We start from the raw sequence: 17,436 nt of genomic DNA, 5'->3' as shown, positions 1-17,436 counted from the left end.
CTAGAGGGGTAACTTCTATATATAGGAACTATCACTTTAAAAGCAGTTTCAATATTTAAAACATTATCTTTTAAACATAAAGTTTTTTAAATTGAAAGAACTCGTCCATTATCTCAAAGAGACCTACGTAGCTAGAAAAAAATGAAAACTCGAAGTCTCAGTCTCAAAATATCTCTTTAAATATTCAGGTAATATGTTATAGCTAGATGACCTGCTAAGTACTTAGCATGTTACCTGATTAATTAAAGAGATATTTTGAGACTGAGACTTAGAGTTTTCATTTTTTCTCTTTTTAAAGTTTTTTTAACAAAGCCTTTAAAAAAAAAATAAAAAAATGGAACAAAATAATATTTCCTAATATGTAGGGGAGACTGGGGTCAATTGAACCATTTTGGACAATTTTTTTTTTCTGGCTAGATAAATACTATAATACTAAAAAATTGGTAACATATAGCTGGGAACTTGACATACTTGACCTAGTAGTTATATTTGACTATAGATAAGCGAAAAAAAATATGCAAATAAAAATAAGTGGTGGAGCATAATGTTTCAAACGACCCCAATCAAGGGTCAATTGAAACACATTATGGGGATAGTTGTAACAAAAGCAATATAGATTAAATAAAAAACACATTTCTTTTTATTTTCTTTCATTATTCAAAAAAGACTTAAAATCATATAGAAACTGTAAAAAGTGCCTCATAACAACAACAAAAAAATAACAGAAGCTAATATTCTGCTTATGAGGAGGAACATTAAACAGAAACATAGGAACATAAATTAAAACTTAGGAAGAGGTTTAAAAACAAAACACAACAACTGGTGGTTCTTATAATATAGATGTGTAACACTTAACTTTCAATTTTTGGTCAGAGTCACTTTGGCAATTATGGCAAACATAATATGTCAGCTCTTGTGGTGTGCATGCTTCATGCGACCACATTTTGCAGTTAGTACATCGCTATAGTATAGTATCATCCACTGTTCACCTGGCTTATTTTTATTAAATGGTTCAACACACACCAAACAAAAACATTCACTTTCGTCGGTAGAATGTTGAGATGACTTCTTTACAGGTGCTTTTTTTGGTATTTTCTTTGGACCCTTCTTTTCGGTTTCCAGATACCGTTTGACCTTTTGTGTTTTCTTATTAGCTTCTCTCTCTATTTCCTCCTTTTCCGGTGTATCGGTGTACACGGTTAACTTTCTCTTTTTCTTTCCTCTTTTCTTGGTGAAGCTTTTCCGAAAGGCCTAACAACTTCTGGTGAAAACGTGTGAATTTTGGGTGTTTTCGGAAATTTCACAATTTTTTAGGCCCCGAGAAGTTGATGGCGTTGGGTTTTGAAACTCATCTTCTAAGGTTGGTACAGTCAGATTGTTTCCTGGACTCGAACTAGGATGATCATTTGAGGGTTCGGTTGAAGGCAACCTATTGGTAACAGACGTAGATGAGGTAGGATTATCAAATGTATCTTCCATAGTAGGATCTGTCAGATTCAGATTGTTGCCTGGATCTAAAGCAGGTGAAACTGAATGTTCGATTGGAGGCAACCTATCTGTGACAAAAGATGGCGAGAAATCTGTCTCCGTAAAGATATCTCTGTTAAAAGGATATATCCCTGTACAGTTAATTCCGGCTTGGATATTGCTTTGTGTAAGAGCTAAGGGCAATGATGTTGCGACAATTCCGGGTAAATCATATATAGACATCGGTTTACCAGGGTGACTACGAATCCAACCATCACAAGCAGAGTTTATTTATTGCTTTCTTAAGAGGACCGAAAACTGTTCTATCGAGGGGCTGACATTTATGTGAGCAGTGGGATGGGAAAGAAAGCATTACTATTCCATGAGTTTTACAATAGTCTAGAGCTTCTATACTAATATGGGATGAGTGGTTATCCAGTGTGAGTAGAACCTTAAGAGCTTGTGAAGAATTTGTGTGCTTTTGAAAGTGTTTTAAGAACAAGACGAACTCTTTTTCTTGCATCCATCCTGACCCGTTTCCAGCTTTAATACACCCTGGTGGACCATCACGAATAAAATGATCCTAAAACCGCAGTCGACGAAAAATAAACATGGGCGGAATCGAATTGCCTAGTGCGTTTATTGCCACCGTAACTGTTACGAGTGTACCACGTTCTTGTGAGGTAATTGCACCCACTTGTTTCATGCCTCTTTTTGCTACATTTCGATTTGGTTTCTGGACTGTTGTCACACCAGTTTCGTCTACGTTGTAAATATCCTTTGCTTCAAATTTGTCTCAATCCAAAACTCTGGCAAGATTATTAAAAAATACAGAAACATTTGCACAATTAAAGCTGGTTGCTCTGGCTAAGCTGGTTGCTTGTGGTGCTCTTATTGATAAGTCACGGTGTCTTGACATAAAACCGGGAAACCAGTCTTCTCCTGCCATGCCGTTTTTAATCCAAGTGTCCGATTTATCTATATCATCTTTAATGGTTAATTCTAACGCAAGTCTCCGAATATCTTTGGTTGACAGACCTTGATAAATGTCTGCTGCTTTTTTTATGTACTTTACCAATTCGGTTTCTTGAAGTTCATTAAAAACTTTATTTGCAGGTTTATAGCCCATTGTAATAGGTGGTTAACCTTCAGTATTCCCCGCAGCTTCTTTCTTTCGCTTGTATCTCAACAAAGACTCATGAGAGATCCCAAATTGGTCGGCAGCTAATCGTAGAGAACTTCCATTTTTGAGCTCTGCATATGCAGATTTATATAAAGATTTATATCTGCATATGTTAACCGCTTGGAAGTGTTTGATTAATACCATTTAGGAACGGTAATTACCGATAGACCGCTTGGAATCGGTTTTTGTTTAATGGCCCGCGGCGTACTGCCAGAAAATGGTTGTCGATATTATGGTCTATATTACGCGCGCAATTTGTTTCTATCTTGTAGCGGAAGAAAGTTTTGATTACTGTTTCAATTGACCCGTGTTACAATTGACCCCAGTCTCCCCTACAAATTAAAATGTGCATGAAATATTGCACGCAGGTGCAGAAACACCTAATAAAATTAAGTTAATTATAAAGTTGTCTTGGTAATTTCCAAATCTTTAACTTTAGGAACTATGCCAAAAATTTATCTGGGGCTAATATATCACTAGATACGAAAATGCAAGTTAATCTACTGCTTCTTCTTATGGCTTTTGTACAATAATTATGAGAATACCAGTATTGAAACCTAATCCACACATACTCCTTTTGGTTTCTAAAATATTTAGCACGCACCCAGATACCCGTTTTGCAAACCTCTTTATCAAATTTCCAAAAAGCCAAATTATGTATAATTTTTTCATCACTGGATGCTAAAAATACCCATAATAACGCACTGAAACTTTTATGGAGTCTTGAAATAATAAAGAAAATATATTGATTATTTCGACGCGGCTATACGCAGTGAACTTTAAAATTCCATGAAGGTCATTTGACCAGGTATATTTTTAAAAGTGTTTTTTAAGAGCTGGGGGTAAGTTATCTGTTTTCAAATTTCAGTCCGACTGGGATGCGTCAGCCAGCGAATTAGAAGACAATATTTCCCAGTCCTCCTCGAAAGTGGGAAACGTATCTAAAGAGCAAATCTTATCGGCATTTCAAAAATCACAAGCGCGTTACCACAAGTACCGAGGCAGGTACACAGACCTAGCCAGACACTATAAAGAACTAGAGAAAGAAAACGCAAAAATTAAGGCCGTACTTGTGGACACTCAGGATAAAGCAATACGGCGGGCAAACGAACTAAAAGAGCAATGTTCTCTTGAAAAAGATGCGAAAGCTCACTTAGAAAGTGCTCTCAGGGACGAACTGGATGAGAAACAGATGAAAATTCAGTCATTAGAGACGAAAATCGGATTGTTAAAGCAAGGTAATAGCAGGGATAGTTTGATTGAGCTGGATAAGAAAGAAGGCGTGGATAGTGAGAAATTGGAACAATTCACAAAGTATTTAAATGAAGCGAGGAGTGAAATTGAGGCATTGAATAGTAAAATTCAGGAGTATAAGGCTAGTGCCATTGTGTTTCAAAGTAAAGAAATCGAGTATAAGACAAAAGTTGCTGGTTTGGAGAAGAGTATTAGTGAGTTATCTGAAAGGTAGGTTAATACATTATATTCTTAAGACAAATTTGTAAGATGTTATACTTTGTTGCAATTTTCAGTTATATTTATTTTTCCACTCTCTCTTACAGTTTTATGTTCAGGAGGATATTTTTAGCTCAAAATCGATTTTGGAGAATTTGTCCAGCTTTTAAATAACCTAATATTTTATTTTAAAGCTTTTCTTTTAACATTTTGGTTCAAAAAACCATTTATCAGGTTTTGGCTCTTTAGTTTATTTCTGAAAAAATCATTTATGCCTAAAAAGGAGACAGGCTTATACACTTAACTGTTCTAATAAAGTATATAATAGTAAAATAAATGTCTATAGTAACACAAGAATCTGAATATATTATTATTTAGAATGGCTATTTATTTAATTTGTCATTAATTTTGAATGGACTTTCAAAGTTTCTCAGACTTACTAAAATCTCTCAAAGTCTTATTAATAAAAATAGTAAAAAAAATTCAGTTTATTTATTTGCTTTTACATTGTCTCAAAGAACCTTACCCCTCTAAAAGTCGCATACGTCTAACTCTATTATTTTTTTACTTTTTAAATTCTAGCTATTGATATTTTTAATTTTTAGAGAAAAAGAAACTAATTTAAAATTTGCTGAAAACAAAATGGAACTACACAACGAATTACTAAACAAAGATTCAGAAATAAACAGACTTAAAACAGAAATAGAATCTCTACGTACCACCATTAGTTCCCATGAAAAAGAGAATAAATCTGTAAGAATGGAAAACCTGCAATCCCAAAACAGCAAATTAATAGAAAAAGTGGAAACCTTAACTCAAAAATGTAACGGACTGGAAAACGAATTACTAAAAATAGAAAAGTACAAATTAGACATTGAGGAGCTTAATAAGAACAATTTGGAATTAACGAAATCAATTGAGGCAGAACAGGAATTAAATAGGAAATTAATGATCGAAAAGGATCAACTACAAAATATTATCACCGGACTGAAGAATGGTTTGAGCTTCTGCCAAGAAGATTTAAAAAGGTATTAAAAATAATTTGTTTATATTATCATTATATTATTATTTTTTCCAGGATATCTGAAGAAAAACAAACCCTAATAAAAACCGTCCAAACAGAAAAACAAACTTACGAAAACCAAATTGAAGAACTACGAGAAGGCGCTAAACAAGGCTTACTTAAACTAGAAAAACTAGTCTCTGATCGGTTCAATCAAAGCTATAAAGAACGGGAGGCACAAATTAAGCAGGAATTTGAACAGAAAATTAAAGAAATATCCCTAAATAATGAGAGCCTTGCCGAGACGCATGTGCAGCTAGTCGAAAGAGATCATATTATAAAAGATCTCAGAAATCAACTGAGAGATGCAGAAAATGAATTGATTGAGAAAGACCAGCGATACAAGCACTTAGAAAATAACCATTTGGAACTTATGGACGAAAGTAATCAATTAAGAAATTCTGTAACTGTTTTACAAAAGCAAATCACCCAGGTAGGTTTTATTGTCTGATATCAAATATTTTCGTGAATTCTTCTTTAGTTTCAGAAGAATGTTAAAAATTTAGAGGAAGAAATTGAAAAGTTAGAGAGCATGTGCAATGATAAGGAGAAGCAAAATGTTTCTATGGCTAAAGAAATTTTAAATTTGGAAACTACTAATGCGGAGTTGCTTCAGAAATGTAGGTAAGTTACATGTTTATGGATATGAATGCGTTTTATGAATTTTTTGGGCAAAAAGCCTTGAAAATATAATGAAAGAAATAAGGAGAAGTTTTCATAGTGTTTAGTGTTTCATAGTTATTAATTAATAACGTTTAACGTCCTTAGTGTGAAATGAAGAAAATTTTTTGCAAGTTTAGGTCTTCAAATAAAACTGATTTTATTTCAGTTGAGAATTGACGACGTTTCAGCCTTTATTTAGACCATCTTCAGGGTTATTTTCTACTGATTTTTTAGACAGAAATAGCCCTGAGGATGGTCTAAATAAAGGCAGAAACGTCAGCAATTCTTCTGAAATAAAATCAGTTTTATCTGAAGTCCTAAACCTGCGACACTTTCTTTCCATGTTTTATTAATTTTTTTGCTGTAATTTTTTGCATATAGTAACTGTATAAATATTTTATATTTTATATATTTAATTTATTTTTATAAATAACATTTAATAATTAAATATTCTCTTATTCAAAAATGCCCAATATTTGTTCTTTTTACAATAGCAAATTTTTGGAAAAGATAAGAATCATTCAATGCATGGTTTTAACATACAAACATAACATGCGCAAACTTTTAAGCATTTAGCTTTTGGATAACTAGTACATAAAAGCAATAAAATTTTAACAAATATATAAAAATATAAACAAAATACCACCGTATGTAATGACATATAAAATCAAAAACAAAATACAATATACAGGGTGTTTCAGAACTATAGGATCAAACTTCTAGGGGTTGTTCAGTGCAACAGTAGAATCCATTTGAGTATAGGAACCCATGTCCTGAAATGTGTCACTACGCCACTACGGCCCTAAGACGCGTTTAAATTTAGAAAAAATATTAATTACCTAAATAGGATCTGATGCATTTATTTTTACCTTTGTATTTTTTATTTTTATTTTTGTATATGATACCATCACAACAATTGTTCAAAATGTCTTCCTCCAACCTCAATACACCGATTTAGACGTCGCACATGATTTCGGCGGACTACACTAAAAATTTAATCCTCGTTTTGAATGATTTCAAATGCTGCTGTTATTCGTCCAATTAAGGCTAGCTCTGATTCTACTGGAGTTTCGTAGACTAAAGACTTTACATGTCCCCACAAGAAAAAATGGAGCGACGTTAAATCGGGTGACCTAGGAGGCCAAGAAACTGCTCCACTTCTGGCAATCCAACGCTGCCCAAACCGCTGAGCCAAATACTCGCGTACTTGTACAGCAAAGTGAGCCGGCGCTCCATCATGCTGAAACCACATTTGCTTTCTAACGTTTAGTGGAACATTTTCAAGGAGTTCTGGGAGAACTTCCTCCAAGAAACGCAGATAAATATGTCCTGTTAACCGTTCCGGTAGAAGGTATGGCCCAATTAAATAATCATAAACAATGCCTGCCCATACGTTCACAGACCAACGATTCTGATATTTTCTTGGAAAAATTACATAAGGATTTTCTTCGTCCCAAACATGGCTATTCCTACTATTAAAAATACCGTCTCCTGTGAAAGAGGCTTCATCGGTCCACAAAACATATCGTAAAAAATTTGGTTGTGCAATGATGTGATCCAGAAGCCATCGACAAAATTGAACTCTAGGATGATAATCGGCTGCAGTCACCTCTACCTTGAACTTTCTGGAAGGATGGAGTTGTTGCTCGTATAGTACCCGCCAGGCAGAAGCCTTACTCGTATTCATATTCTTAGCGACGTCACGTGTGCTATTTGATGGTTCATCGGCAACTCGCTGAAGCACCTCTTCTTCAAATTCGACCGTTCTTACGGTTATACCGCAACACCAGTATCACGCATCTTGGCCTTAAACATGCCTGTCTCAGCGAACCGCCGATGAACCGCAATAAACTTTTTGTATCCAGGATGCTGTCGTTCGGGATAACGTTCATGATACAACCGCGATGCTGCTCGTGCATTGCAGTTTGTTGCTCCGTATGCCAAATGCATATCCGCCAATTCTTGATTGGTAAAGTTTTCCATTAGCAATAAATGTTTAAAAATTGTAAGCTATAAAATTTTTAAACGTGACATTGAGAATTGACATTGATAAGCGTTGATTTTAAACAATTTTTGTTATGGTATCATGTACAAAAGGTAAAATAAATGCAGCAGATCCTATTTAGGTAAATAAAGTTTTTTATAAATTTTAACGCGTCTTAGGGCCGTAGTGGCGTAGTGATGCATTTCCGGACATGGGTTCCTATACTCAAATGGATTCTTCTGTTGCACTGAACAACCCCCAGAGTTTGATCCCATAGTTCTGAAACACCCTGTATAAAATATAGCATTTATAAAAAGGAGTGAAAAAGAAAATTAGACTTAAATAATGATACTACATTTTAAAGATATTTAATATATACAAACAAGCACATGAAACAACAAAACCATGCTCCACAACTAATTCTGAAATCCATCAACATATCATGATCATGAGCCCGTCGAAAGGAAGGAACAGAGAGAGAATTAAGAGATAGGGCAGTGGCTAATTTAATATGCAAAGGATATTTCATACATTGAATATATACGATGTTAAAAATAAACCTTAAACAAAAGTTTTGTAATTTTTGAATTCGCTATACGGTTGCAGTTGTTATGCAAGGGCCATATACCACATCACAATAATTAAACACACATGATACCAAATAATAGCAAAGTATTTTTTAAAGTGAGTGCTTAAAATGTTTTTATTATGGTACAATAACTTTAATAAAATCTCAGTTGGTAATCAACGATCAATCCTAAATTTGTTACCTCATTATGAAACTCAAGCTTTATTCCATTCATAACGAGATTCAATTTTGTCAAAATGTGATGCCTGTTTCTCTGCATACAAAATAACATTAAATCTAGGGCAGTGTATCCTAGAAAATTGGTTTATTATATCAAGTTTTAATATTCTGTTATACCTGATTAAGAAGATTCGCTTATATTTACTGCTTGTGATGACAAAAAAGACAAATATATCTAGAATCATCTTCATGCTGTTGAACTTTGCATTTTTTTCAAGTAAATTTGGCAACATACATTTTTATTGTTAACTTAATTAAAAGAGAATATAAAATTCGACCGAGTACTGAGCCTTGTGGTACTGCCTGCTTCACATCACAGAATTACAGCTTGCATTCTGTCACCTAAATTTAAACAAAAAAACTTAATTGATAAATTACCTAAACCCGTTTAAACTATAATATGTAAAAGTCCTTTGTAATTTAAAGTGCCAAACGCTTTAGAAAAGTCAAGCAGTATCAACACTGTTCCCTTATCTTTGTTTAAGGATCTAAACAAGTGATCGGTGAAATTAAGGAGAGCTGTAGCGCACCTATGCCCGGCCCTATACCCTGACTGATATTCTGGTAATATTTTAATGTAAATTGTGAAAATATTTCATTTTTTCTCAGAGTAGATTTACAGAATTGAGCTTTTTGCAATTTAAATCGGTAAACCTTCTGTATCAGAAACTTTTGCACCTTGGTCAAATCTTTTGCACCTTGGTCATAAAAGTATTATTATAAATTCCTATAAAATTGGAGTAGTTCAGAGAGTCATTAAAACTGATTTTCCACGTGGGAAAAAGCTGAACCTAGAATCTCTGTCTGAGGCATAAATCATTCAGATGTTTGCTCCCTTGAAGTTCGTTTTTTATCCTAATCCCTGGCATTTTGGCTCATTTACCACACTAAAATAGTACGTTTATTTCTGCATTTCCTTACATTGTTTTGTCAGTCTTGGAAAATGTCTTCATACTTAGCCAGTATGTATATGTCCTAAATGTGAGTATTATATTCCTGTCGCGAATATACTAAAAGATTTTCACATTATGTTCTGTAATATATAAAATAAACATTATCATAAATGTTATTGAAAAACAAGGAATTAGACCTAAAATAGAGTTTTACAGGGTCCGGGTCAATTTCTCAATCTCAATATTAACCCTATTCAAACTCCAGAACGGTGACGAACTATGACTCTAACAGCTAATCTCTTATTCCATAACTTATATGCACAATTGTCTAAAGAGATTATAACTATTTCTACAATTCAGTACTGGTATTTTCACGTTAAGACTTAGGAGGCAGGTGCTAGTTTTATTACTTTAGATATTAGGAACAAAATACTAGTAGATGTATAATAATAGTTATTTGCATCTCCTATTGTATCTTAGTTTATCTGGAAACTTACCTTGAATGATTAAATGTATATGCAGGGTAGGTTTTTTGGTTGTTTTATGTAGAAGTTTTAAAAACTGCGCTAGATAAGGCCAGTAAGTAAAATAAATGAAGAATCCATTATTACAAAATAATACATAAATAAAAAATAAAAAGACAATATCAAGATTGATATACAAGGTATAAATATTCAATCATAATTTTAATTTTATAACATTTATAACCAACATAAACTTGTACATTGAAGTGGTATTAAAAAGTAGATAGTGGATTAAAAAGTAAATAGACAGAAGATAAACAACCTAAACAAACTAGAAAAACAACTTGATTCCAATAAATTGCTTAAAAATTCAAAACAAAGCTAACAGCTAACGCAGTCGATCTGGTTTCTAATTGCATAATGCATCCTGTCGCGAGGCGATTTCCACCGACCTAAGAGTTTAAACCATGTGTTTTTATCATAATTATAATGGGCTATTAATTCCCAATTTTACAAGAATTAAGAATACAACGTTGTCTCACTTAAATTTAAGTTTCAGCGAGTACGAAAATCAATGGATAATCCCAAAAAGCAAAGTATTTAAATTACAGGATAAACAATGCAACAGTCCAGTATCGAAAATGTCAATACCAAAAAATTGATCAATGACAAAGAAGAGATAGAAAAATCACTTTAGTCAGAGAGAGAGAAAAACAACCTGATTCCAATAAATTGCTTAAAAATTCAAAGTGAAGAATAGCTAGCGCCATCTACATACGTTATTTATAAATAGGCCGAACTTAGGCCGAACCTTCTAGGAGTTCTTATTTTTACAATGCCAACAAGTCACAATTTTTAAAGTCAATCTTAAAATAAAGCACAACCATCTCCAGTATGAACAAACTGCACAAAACTAAATTGTTATACTTACTAATTAGAGGAGGGCACGATTTTCTAATATTCTTTATCACAAACAAGTGAATTGCTCTTATTTATAGTATATATAAAAACATTTGAAAATATACTGGAAACTTACCTCATAATTAATTTTGTCTTAACTAAAGTAAATACCTAAGATAAACTAAATTCCGTCGATTTTTTTCTTATTTCAAGTTAACTTTTTTAAAAACAAAGTAACGTTTATGCAAAATAATACCTCTGATTTAGTATTTACCTTTTTAGTTTAAGTATATTATTATTTTCAGACTTCTCGAAGAAAAACAAGAATCCCTCGAACTGGAAACCACCGAGAACAATTTATTCGAGATAAAGGTTCAAACTTTAGAGAAAGAAAAACAATCTCTATTGGAGAGTTTCGAGTTGGAGCGGAAATTATTTAACAAAGTCATGGAGGAGCACAACGAGGCAAAAGTGAAAGATATCGTTATAAGCGAACTGGAAGAACGAAACAAAAAATTGGAAGAAAAAATCGCGAGGCTAAAAGGATTCCTAAAAGAAAAGGAAAAAACCATTGTAGAAGTGAACAAATTAAAATTAGAAGTTGAACATGAACTAGAGAAAGCCAAGGAAGCGTTAAGGATAATGGAAGAGCGAGACGAAGCGATAAACATGGATAAAACCGAATGTAATTTGTTGCAAATTAAAGTGCAACAGTTGCAAAACGAGAAGGAGTGTCTGATAAAATCGTTTGAACGTGAAAGGGAGGCATACGACCAAAGTTTCCATAAAAAAGATGAGGAGCTCGTTAGCCACAAGGAGGAACTTAAGACAGAAAATGTGATTTTAGCTAAAGAAAATTTGGAATTAAAGAAGATCAATGAAGAGCTGTTTGGCAAAGTCAGAATATTTGAAGAGAGACAACAGGTAAAACCTTTAATTTTTTTCTTAAATGATAAATAAATGAACGTATTGCTTTTGATTACAGGCAGTTGAGCTGGAGACATCAGAATGCAATTTACTGAAATTAAAATTGCAAGAAATGGAGCTAGAACGCAATGAGCTTTTAAAGAATTTCGAGGCAGAAAGGGTGCTTTTTAATAAAATTTTAGTCGAACATCAGGAACTAAAAGTTAAAGATGAAAAAATTAAAGATCTTGAAGGTAGTAATCATAGGTTGACCGAAAAAGTGGCAAAATTCAAGGAATATTTGAAGAAAAAAGAGGAAACTATCGTTAAGTTGCATAAGGTAAATTGAAGTTTTTAATATTTTAATTTTTATTATATTTTTTAACATATACTTTAGGATAACTTGGCTAAGGAACAAGAAATCGCGAAACTGCAAGAGTTGCTCCATATCAAGCAAGAGCAAATTGATTCCTTGGAAATAGAAAAAACCGAATGCAGTCTGCTAGAACTGAAAGTGAAATCATTGGAAGAAAAAAATAAAAATTTATTAGACTCGTTTGAAACTGAAAGGAAAACATTCGAAAGGGCCTTATCCAAAGGAAGTCACATAGAAAATAAAATAGACGAGTTGAATCAGCAAATAATCCAGTTAGAAGAGAAAAACTCCGAAATGGAAAATAGTTTTCGTAAGGAGAAACAAGATTTAATAGATACGTTCGAGGTGAGTGAAATTAAAAAGTGATTACATTTATTTATCTAACTATATTAAAGCAAATGGGTTAAAATTGAATATTTTTTTACCATTTATAGATTTATTTGAAGAGAGAAGGAGAGATTTATTTGAGATATATCTATATTGGGTATAAAAAATACTTGGAAGTTTTCTGATTGTATTATTATAGTTATACGTTTTCTAGTATCCATAAGCAAAAAAATACGACGTCGTAACTTCTGCTATTCATTTTGCACTTTGATTAGTTAACAAATAAATTGATTTGATTAGTTTTCAATAATAGGTTCACTCTTGATTCTTATAAATTTTCTTACAAAGCCGTTCATAAATCTTAAAGCCCTCAATTATACTTTTGCATCTGTTATAAAAAATTAGATTGGGATATAAAGTATTTATTAAATTTTTGAAAGATGGAGAATTACATTATCTTTAATTTAAATTAAGTACAACGTTTAGGTTAGGAAGTATGCATCTCCAACATTTATCAAGTGTAAACTGTAAAATAACAGCAATAGCTATTCCACAGGTTGGCTTGCGCAGAAGATTCCTAGGTTTGGCGTGATGTAAGTTGCTTCCAGGAGTTATCTTTTCTTCCTTTTCTTGCACAAGATCTTTCTTCTTCTCACTGTGCATTATCCTCTCAGATTGCCTCGCGATTACATTAGCCTATCTGATTTTATCAATTTTAGCTCGGAACAATTCAATTAAAGTCATATTCGTCCATTTTCACAAGTTTTTCAGTCATGAATTCCTTCTTTTGACTGGTCCCCTTTTTTCGCCTATTTTTTTTCAAATTACAAGTTGTAGCGTTCTGTATTTTTCGGTTCTCATTATATGTCTAGAGTAATTGACTTTTCTCTATTTGACAGTATTCATTATTTCTGTTTGTTTCTCCATATGGTTTAGGACCTCCATATTGGTAGTATGGTTTGTACAAGGAATTTTTAGCATACTGCGGTAGCACCATATCAAAGGCCTTTACTGTTGGTGTTGTTTCTGTTAGGGTAAACGTTTTCTCGCCATAAACCCATATGCTAAAAATATAAAACCTCAGAACACGGAACCTGGTTTTCAGGTTAAGTCTGAGATTACACAGCATCTTAAGAATGTTATTAAATACTGCTCTCACCTTTTCTATTCTACCCTTTATCTCAACTGAATGATCCCCACTATCATTGAGTATGCAGCCCAGATATGTAATTTTCCTCACTCTTTCTAGGGTGTTCCCGATTAGGGTTATCTTAGCGCTAGCATTTAGGTTTTTTACTGATTACCATTGTTTTAGTTTTATTTATATTAATTTTCATGTCATATTCCTCACAGACGGTAACTACTCGATTTATAAGCCGCTACAATCCTTCTTTGCTATGCGCATGATCCCCACATTATTTGCGTATCGCAGATTATACAGACATTCGCCATTGATAATAACGCCATCTGTTGATTTGTTCAGTGCTTTTTAAAATATTTCCTCCGAATATACCTTAATCAGTATAGGTCACAGGATGCACTCCTATCCTCCTCCTTTCTTAAATAATGAAATTGTCCGTTGTATTGCTTTTAATTCTTACTTTGGCAGTTTGATTCCATTATAAGTTTAAGATAATACGAAGATTATCAGACCACTCCACCAGACGTTAATACCTCAATAAGTTTTCAAAATCTTTCCTTCTGTCTAATGTGTGTTGTTTTAGCCATTGGATCAAGCTTGTTCTACTATTCCTGATCTGGAAATCTCTCATGTTCGAGTCCACTTTTGATGTTCTTTTGTCCTCAATTCCACTGGTCGCTTTGTCTCACCTATCTATGAATCTCCACATTCACAGGGGATTTAATCTATACAGTTCCTGATGTTTAATAGACTCAGTCTTCAATACTAAACCTCGTATGATTGTCTTGATCGTATACTCTTGAATCCTTAAAAATCCTGCAGGCTCCTCCAGTTGCTGTGGCTCTTTCCTTGTTATTTCTGCCGCATTTTTAATAGAGGTCTTTATTACTTTGTTTGAATACCTGTTCTGCTTTGAGTCTTTGGTGATGTTTTCTTTATTTGTTGTTGAAGTCATTATTATTGTTACATATTGTGGCTGCCCTTCTACACAGGGTTTTATGGATTCCCACCTTTGTTGAACCAGGATGATTGGAGTTGTCCTGTGTGTATTGGTTTGTGATAGACTGAAGTCCTTAGGCGTCCATTGTTGTTCTTTACAAGAACATCTAAGAAGGGCGGTGCTTACTCAGTTTCCAACTGCATTGTGAACTTGATGCTTCGCCTAATGTTATTGAGGTGCTCCAGTAAGTTTACTAGCTCTTTGTCTTTCTTTTGTTTCTAAATAATAAATGTATTATCGACATCTAAGCCACAGCTTCGGTTTAGAATGAGCTGTCCTTAAGCTCCAAACATTTATCACTCTCTACAGTGAAAGTCCAGTACGGCCTTTCTGACTCCTTTCGTGACGATGTTAAGAGATTCTCCGATGGGCACATTTGTATAACGTCAAAGCTTACTAGCTTAGCGGTGCGTCTAACGTCAGTGTCCCGAAGGAGTTCGACGAAGTAAGCTGAGTTTCAGATTAAGAATAGCAGAACACGCTTGGTCCAATGGCCACAACATATCTTGGACAGAAGCAAATGTTTTGTACAAGGATCAACATTGGAAGAAAAATTCCTGGAAGCAACTTACATCACGCAAAACCAAGGAACCTTTAACAAGGCGCTTCACGTATGACCAGACGTCATACACCTCTACACTGTCTCTCCTATATGCTTGTAGAAGAGATATTATTGTTAGTGTACACTTACTTGATAATTATTGGTGGTAGTTTCCAACCGAAACGTCTTGCTAAATTTAAAATAAACACAATTTCGAAAATTAGATTTTCCTATCCAATGATAGCATTGCAAGGTAGTCGCATAAATTTTCTCTGTACCTTCTCTATAAGGCGTACATACTATATGCGTAAAGTAATATGACCATACTATTTATCCATACTCGAGACAAAACGAACGTTTAAGGTGTGTAAGGTAAAATCTCTACTCTGTGAAACTCCATCGTAGTGTCCCATTTTGGTTGTAATTGCAGGATATTTGGCATATTTTTAAAGATAAAACTTTGCCGCTTTCGCAAACATGTTCCACTTTTTTGTGAAACTAATAATGCTGCAGAACAGAATTGAACTAACTAGTTTTACCTTTGAGATACAGACCAGAACGTTTTCCATTTATGAGTCTAGTGTTATCAACTCTCCTTTTTGGTTGGGCATGAGTCAAAATGCTAAGATGTTGTGATGAATGAAAATGTGCGTTGTCTTGTGGCAAATGCTAATTCTATCCATTTTTTGTTTGTTTGAGAGTTAGTTTTACAGGAGCTGTTCTTCCATTACACCTTCTAGATTTAGTACCATATATTATAAAGTTAAAAAGGTGGTTATTCTTGGATCTGTGAAAGGTGAATTCGTCAAACTGGGTGGAGCATCATTTTCATGAAATACAATAGTAGCCAAATAGCTCGAGCATTGTTAAACGAATGTCAAAGCATTCCGAATTCCTGAAAGTGTTTGGCATAAATTGGAGGATCCTAACCAAATGGTCTCCAGTTTTACTAATAGTGATGAAATTGTATCAATAACGAAACTTATGATGGGTTTTCTTCTGCTATTTAGATAAATTCTACCTGGAGTACCTAAACAAAAAAATTCACACGGAGCTGCCATAGGTCGCACATTATTTAAGGTAGAGACAAGGTGAACACTGCTTTGGATAGATATTTTTGTGTAGAATTCATTGGCGTTTAAGAGCTATGACAACTTGGTCTTTTTTAAGCCATACACTCTGTATTTTTCGACGCCTATAAGTTTTTTTTTCCTTAAAATGATACAACATTAAATACTTTAGTTTCCAATAAATGCTCTAAAAACCAAAATACCTAATGTTTAGCTTAATATTATTATTTAATCATTTTCATGGCAACTAATAAGGTCAGAGCTTGCACTCTGTACAAGATCAAGCTCAAGGCAACCAGTAGATAATATAAAGGCATTCTAGTAAACCATGACAATAAGTAGGCAACATACTCATTGTCTCAAGTTATTGACGTTTATTTTATCATAATTAGTTTAACAAAAATAATAAATACAATGAAAGCGTTTGAAAATAGTAAAAAATATGACATGGTGGTTTGCTATAAACAATATCAAGGAAATATTGACAGAGATTCTTCATTAATATAATAAACAAAACGCTAAAAAAACTTTTTTGGAAAATATAATCACAAAACATCTTAATGCATTCAAGCAAAAACTATACATATTAGACCAAGCTACAAGCATATCGATGTCATTCTGTGTATATACAGGTTGGGGAATCGTTTATTTCGCATAGAGAGGCAATTAAATTTGTCTAAAATTATTTTGGACAATGCGTACCTGTATATTCGCGTAATATATCCGGTATAATGGCGTTCATCCTCTATTTCTACAAGAAAACTTGCCAACTAGTTCAAGGCTCCACCTCTGGTGCCCAGGCACTTAGCCAGTAACAAGGGAAAGTAACTTTTGTCAAAAGCTCTCATTGTATCCTGTGCACTGGAAATTCACTCTTAATTGCTTCAATGCAGGTTTGTTGTCATGCATTCTTTGGGATGAATACATGTTATTTAATATAGATTGTTCCATTACTCAAAACTAATTTATTTAGACTTTTTATACCCATGGATTGACGATAGATGCCTCTTTATTTATATTATTTTTATTTCTGTTACTCTTGTCTCCTGACTGATGACTTGGGTACATATAACTCTGTTTCGAGAATTTAGGAAAATAAGCTTTCCTCAGGGAAAAATTAAATAACTGGGAACAATGGATAAGACAGTGTACATACACACCTCTTTAGTAGAAAGGGAGATACTCCATTGGGTCCATA

The 17,436-nt window shown here is 33.6% G+C and overlaps 1 protein-coding gene across 1 annotated transcript in view; it reads left to right on the top strand.

Annotated features, from left to right (window-relative positions):
- The window catches only part of LOC126740407 (interaptin), a 35,663-nt gene that overhangs the window by 3,720 nt on the left and 14,507 nt on the right, over positions 1–17,436 (top strand). Inside the window, exons 3-9 of the mRNA XM_050446421.1 lie at positions 3,519–4,114; positions 4,708–5,130; positions 5,181–5,598; positions 5,647–5,789; positions 11,183–11,801; positions 11,863–12,123; positions 12,181–12,504. Of these exons, the coding sequence (XP_050302378.1) occupies positions 3,519–4,114; positions 4,708–5,130; positions 5,181–5,598; positions 5,647–5,789; positions 11,183–11,801; positions 11,863–12,123; positions 12,181–12,504 (2,784 nt within the window). The remainder of the gene's footprint in view (positions 1–3,518; positions 4,115–4,707; positions 5,131–5,180; positions 5,599–5,646; positions 5,790–11,182; positions 11,802–11,862; positions 12,124–12,180; positions 12,505–17,436) is intronic.

The sequence above is a fragment of the Anthonomus grandis genome, chromosome 9, assembly GCF_022605725.1.
Source record: "Anthonomus grandis grandis chromosome 9, icAntGran1.3, whole genome shotgun sequence".
In the NCBI taxonomy this organism is placed as follows: Eukaryota; Metazoa; Arthropoda; class Insecta; order Coleoptera; family Curculionidae; genus Anthonomus; species Anthonomus grandis.
Note: the sequence above shows the minus strand (reverse complement) of the source record. Positions and strands in the feature narration are given on the sequence as shown.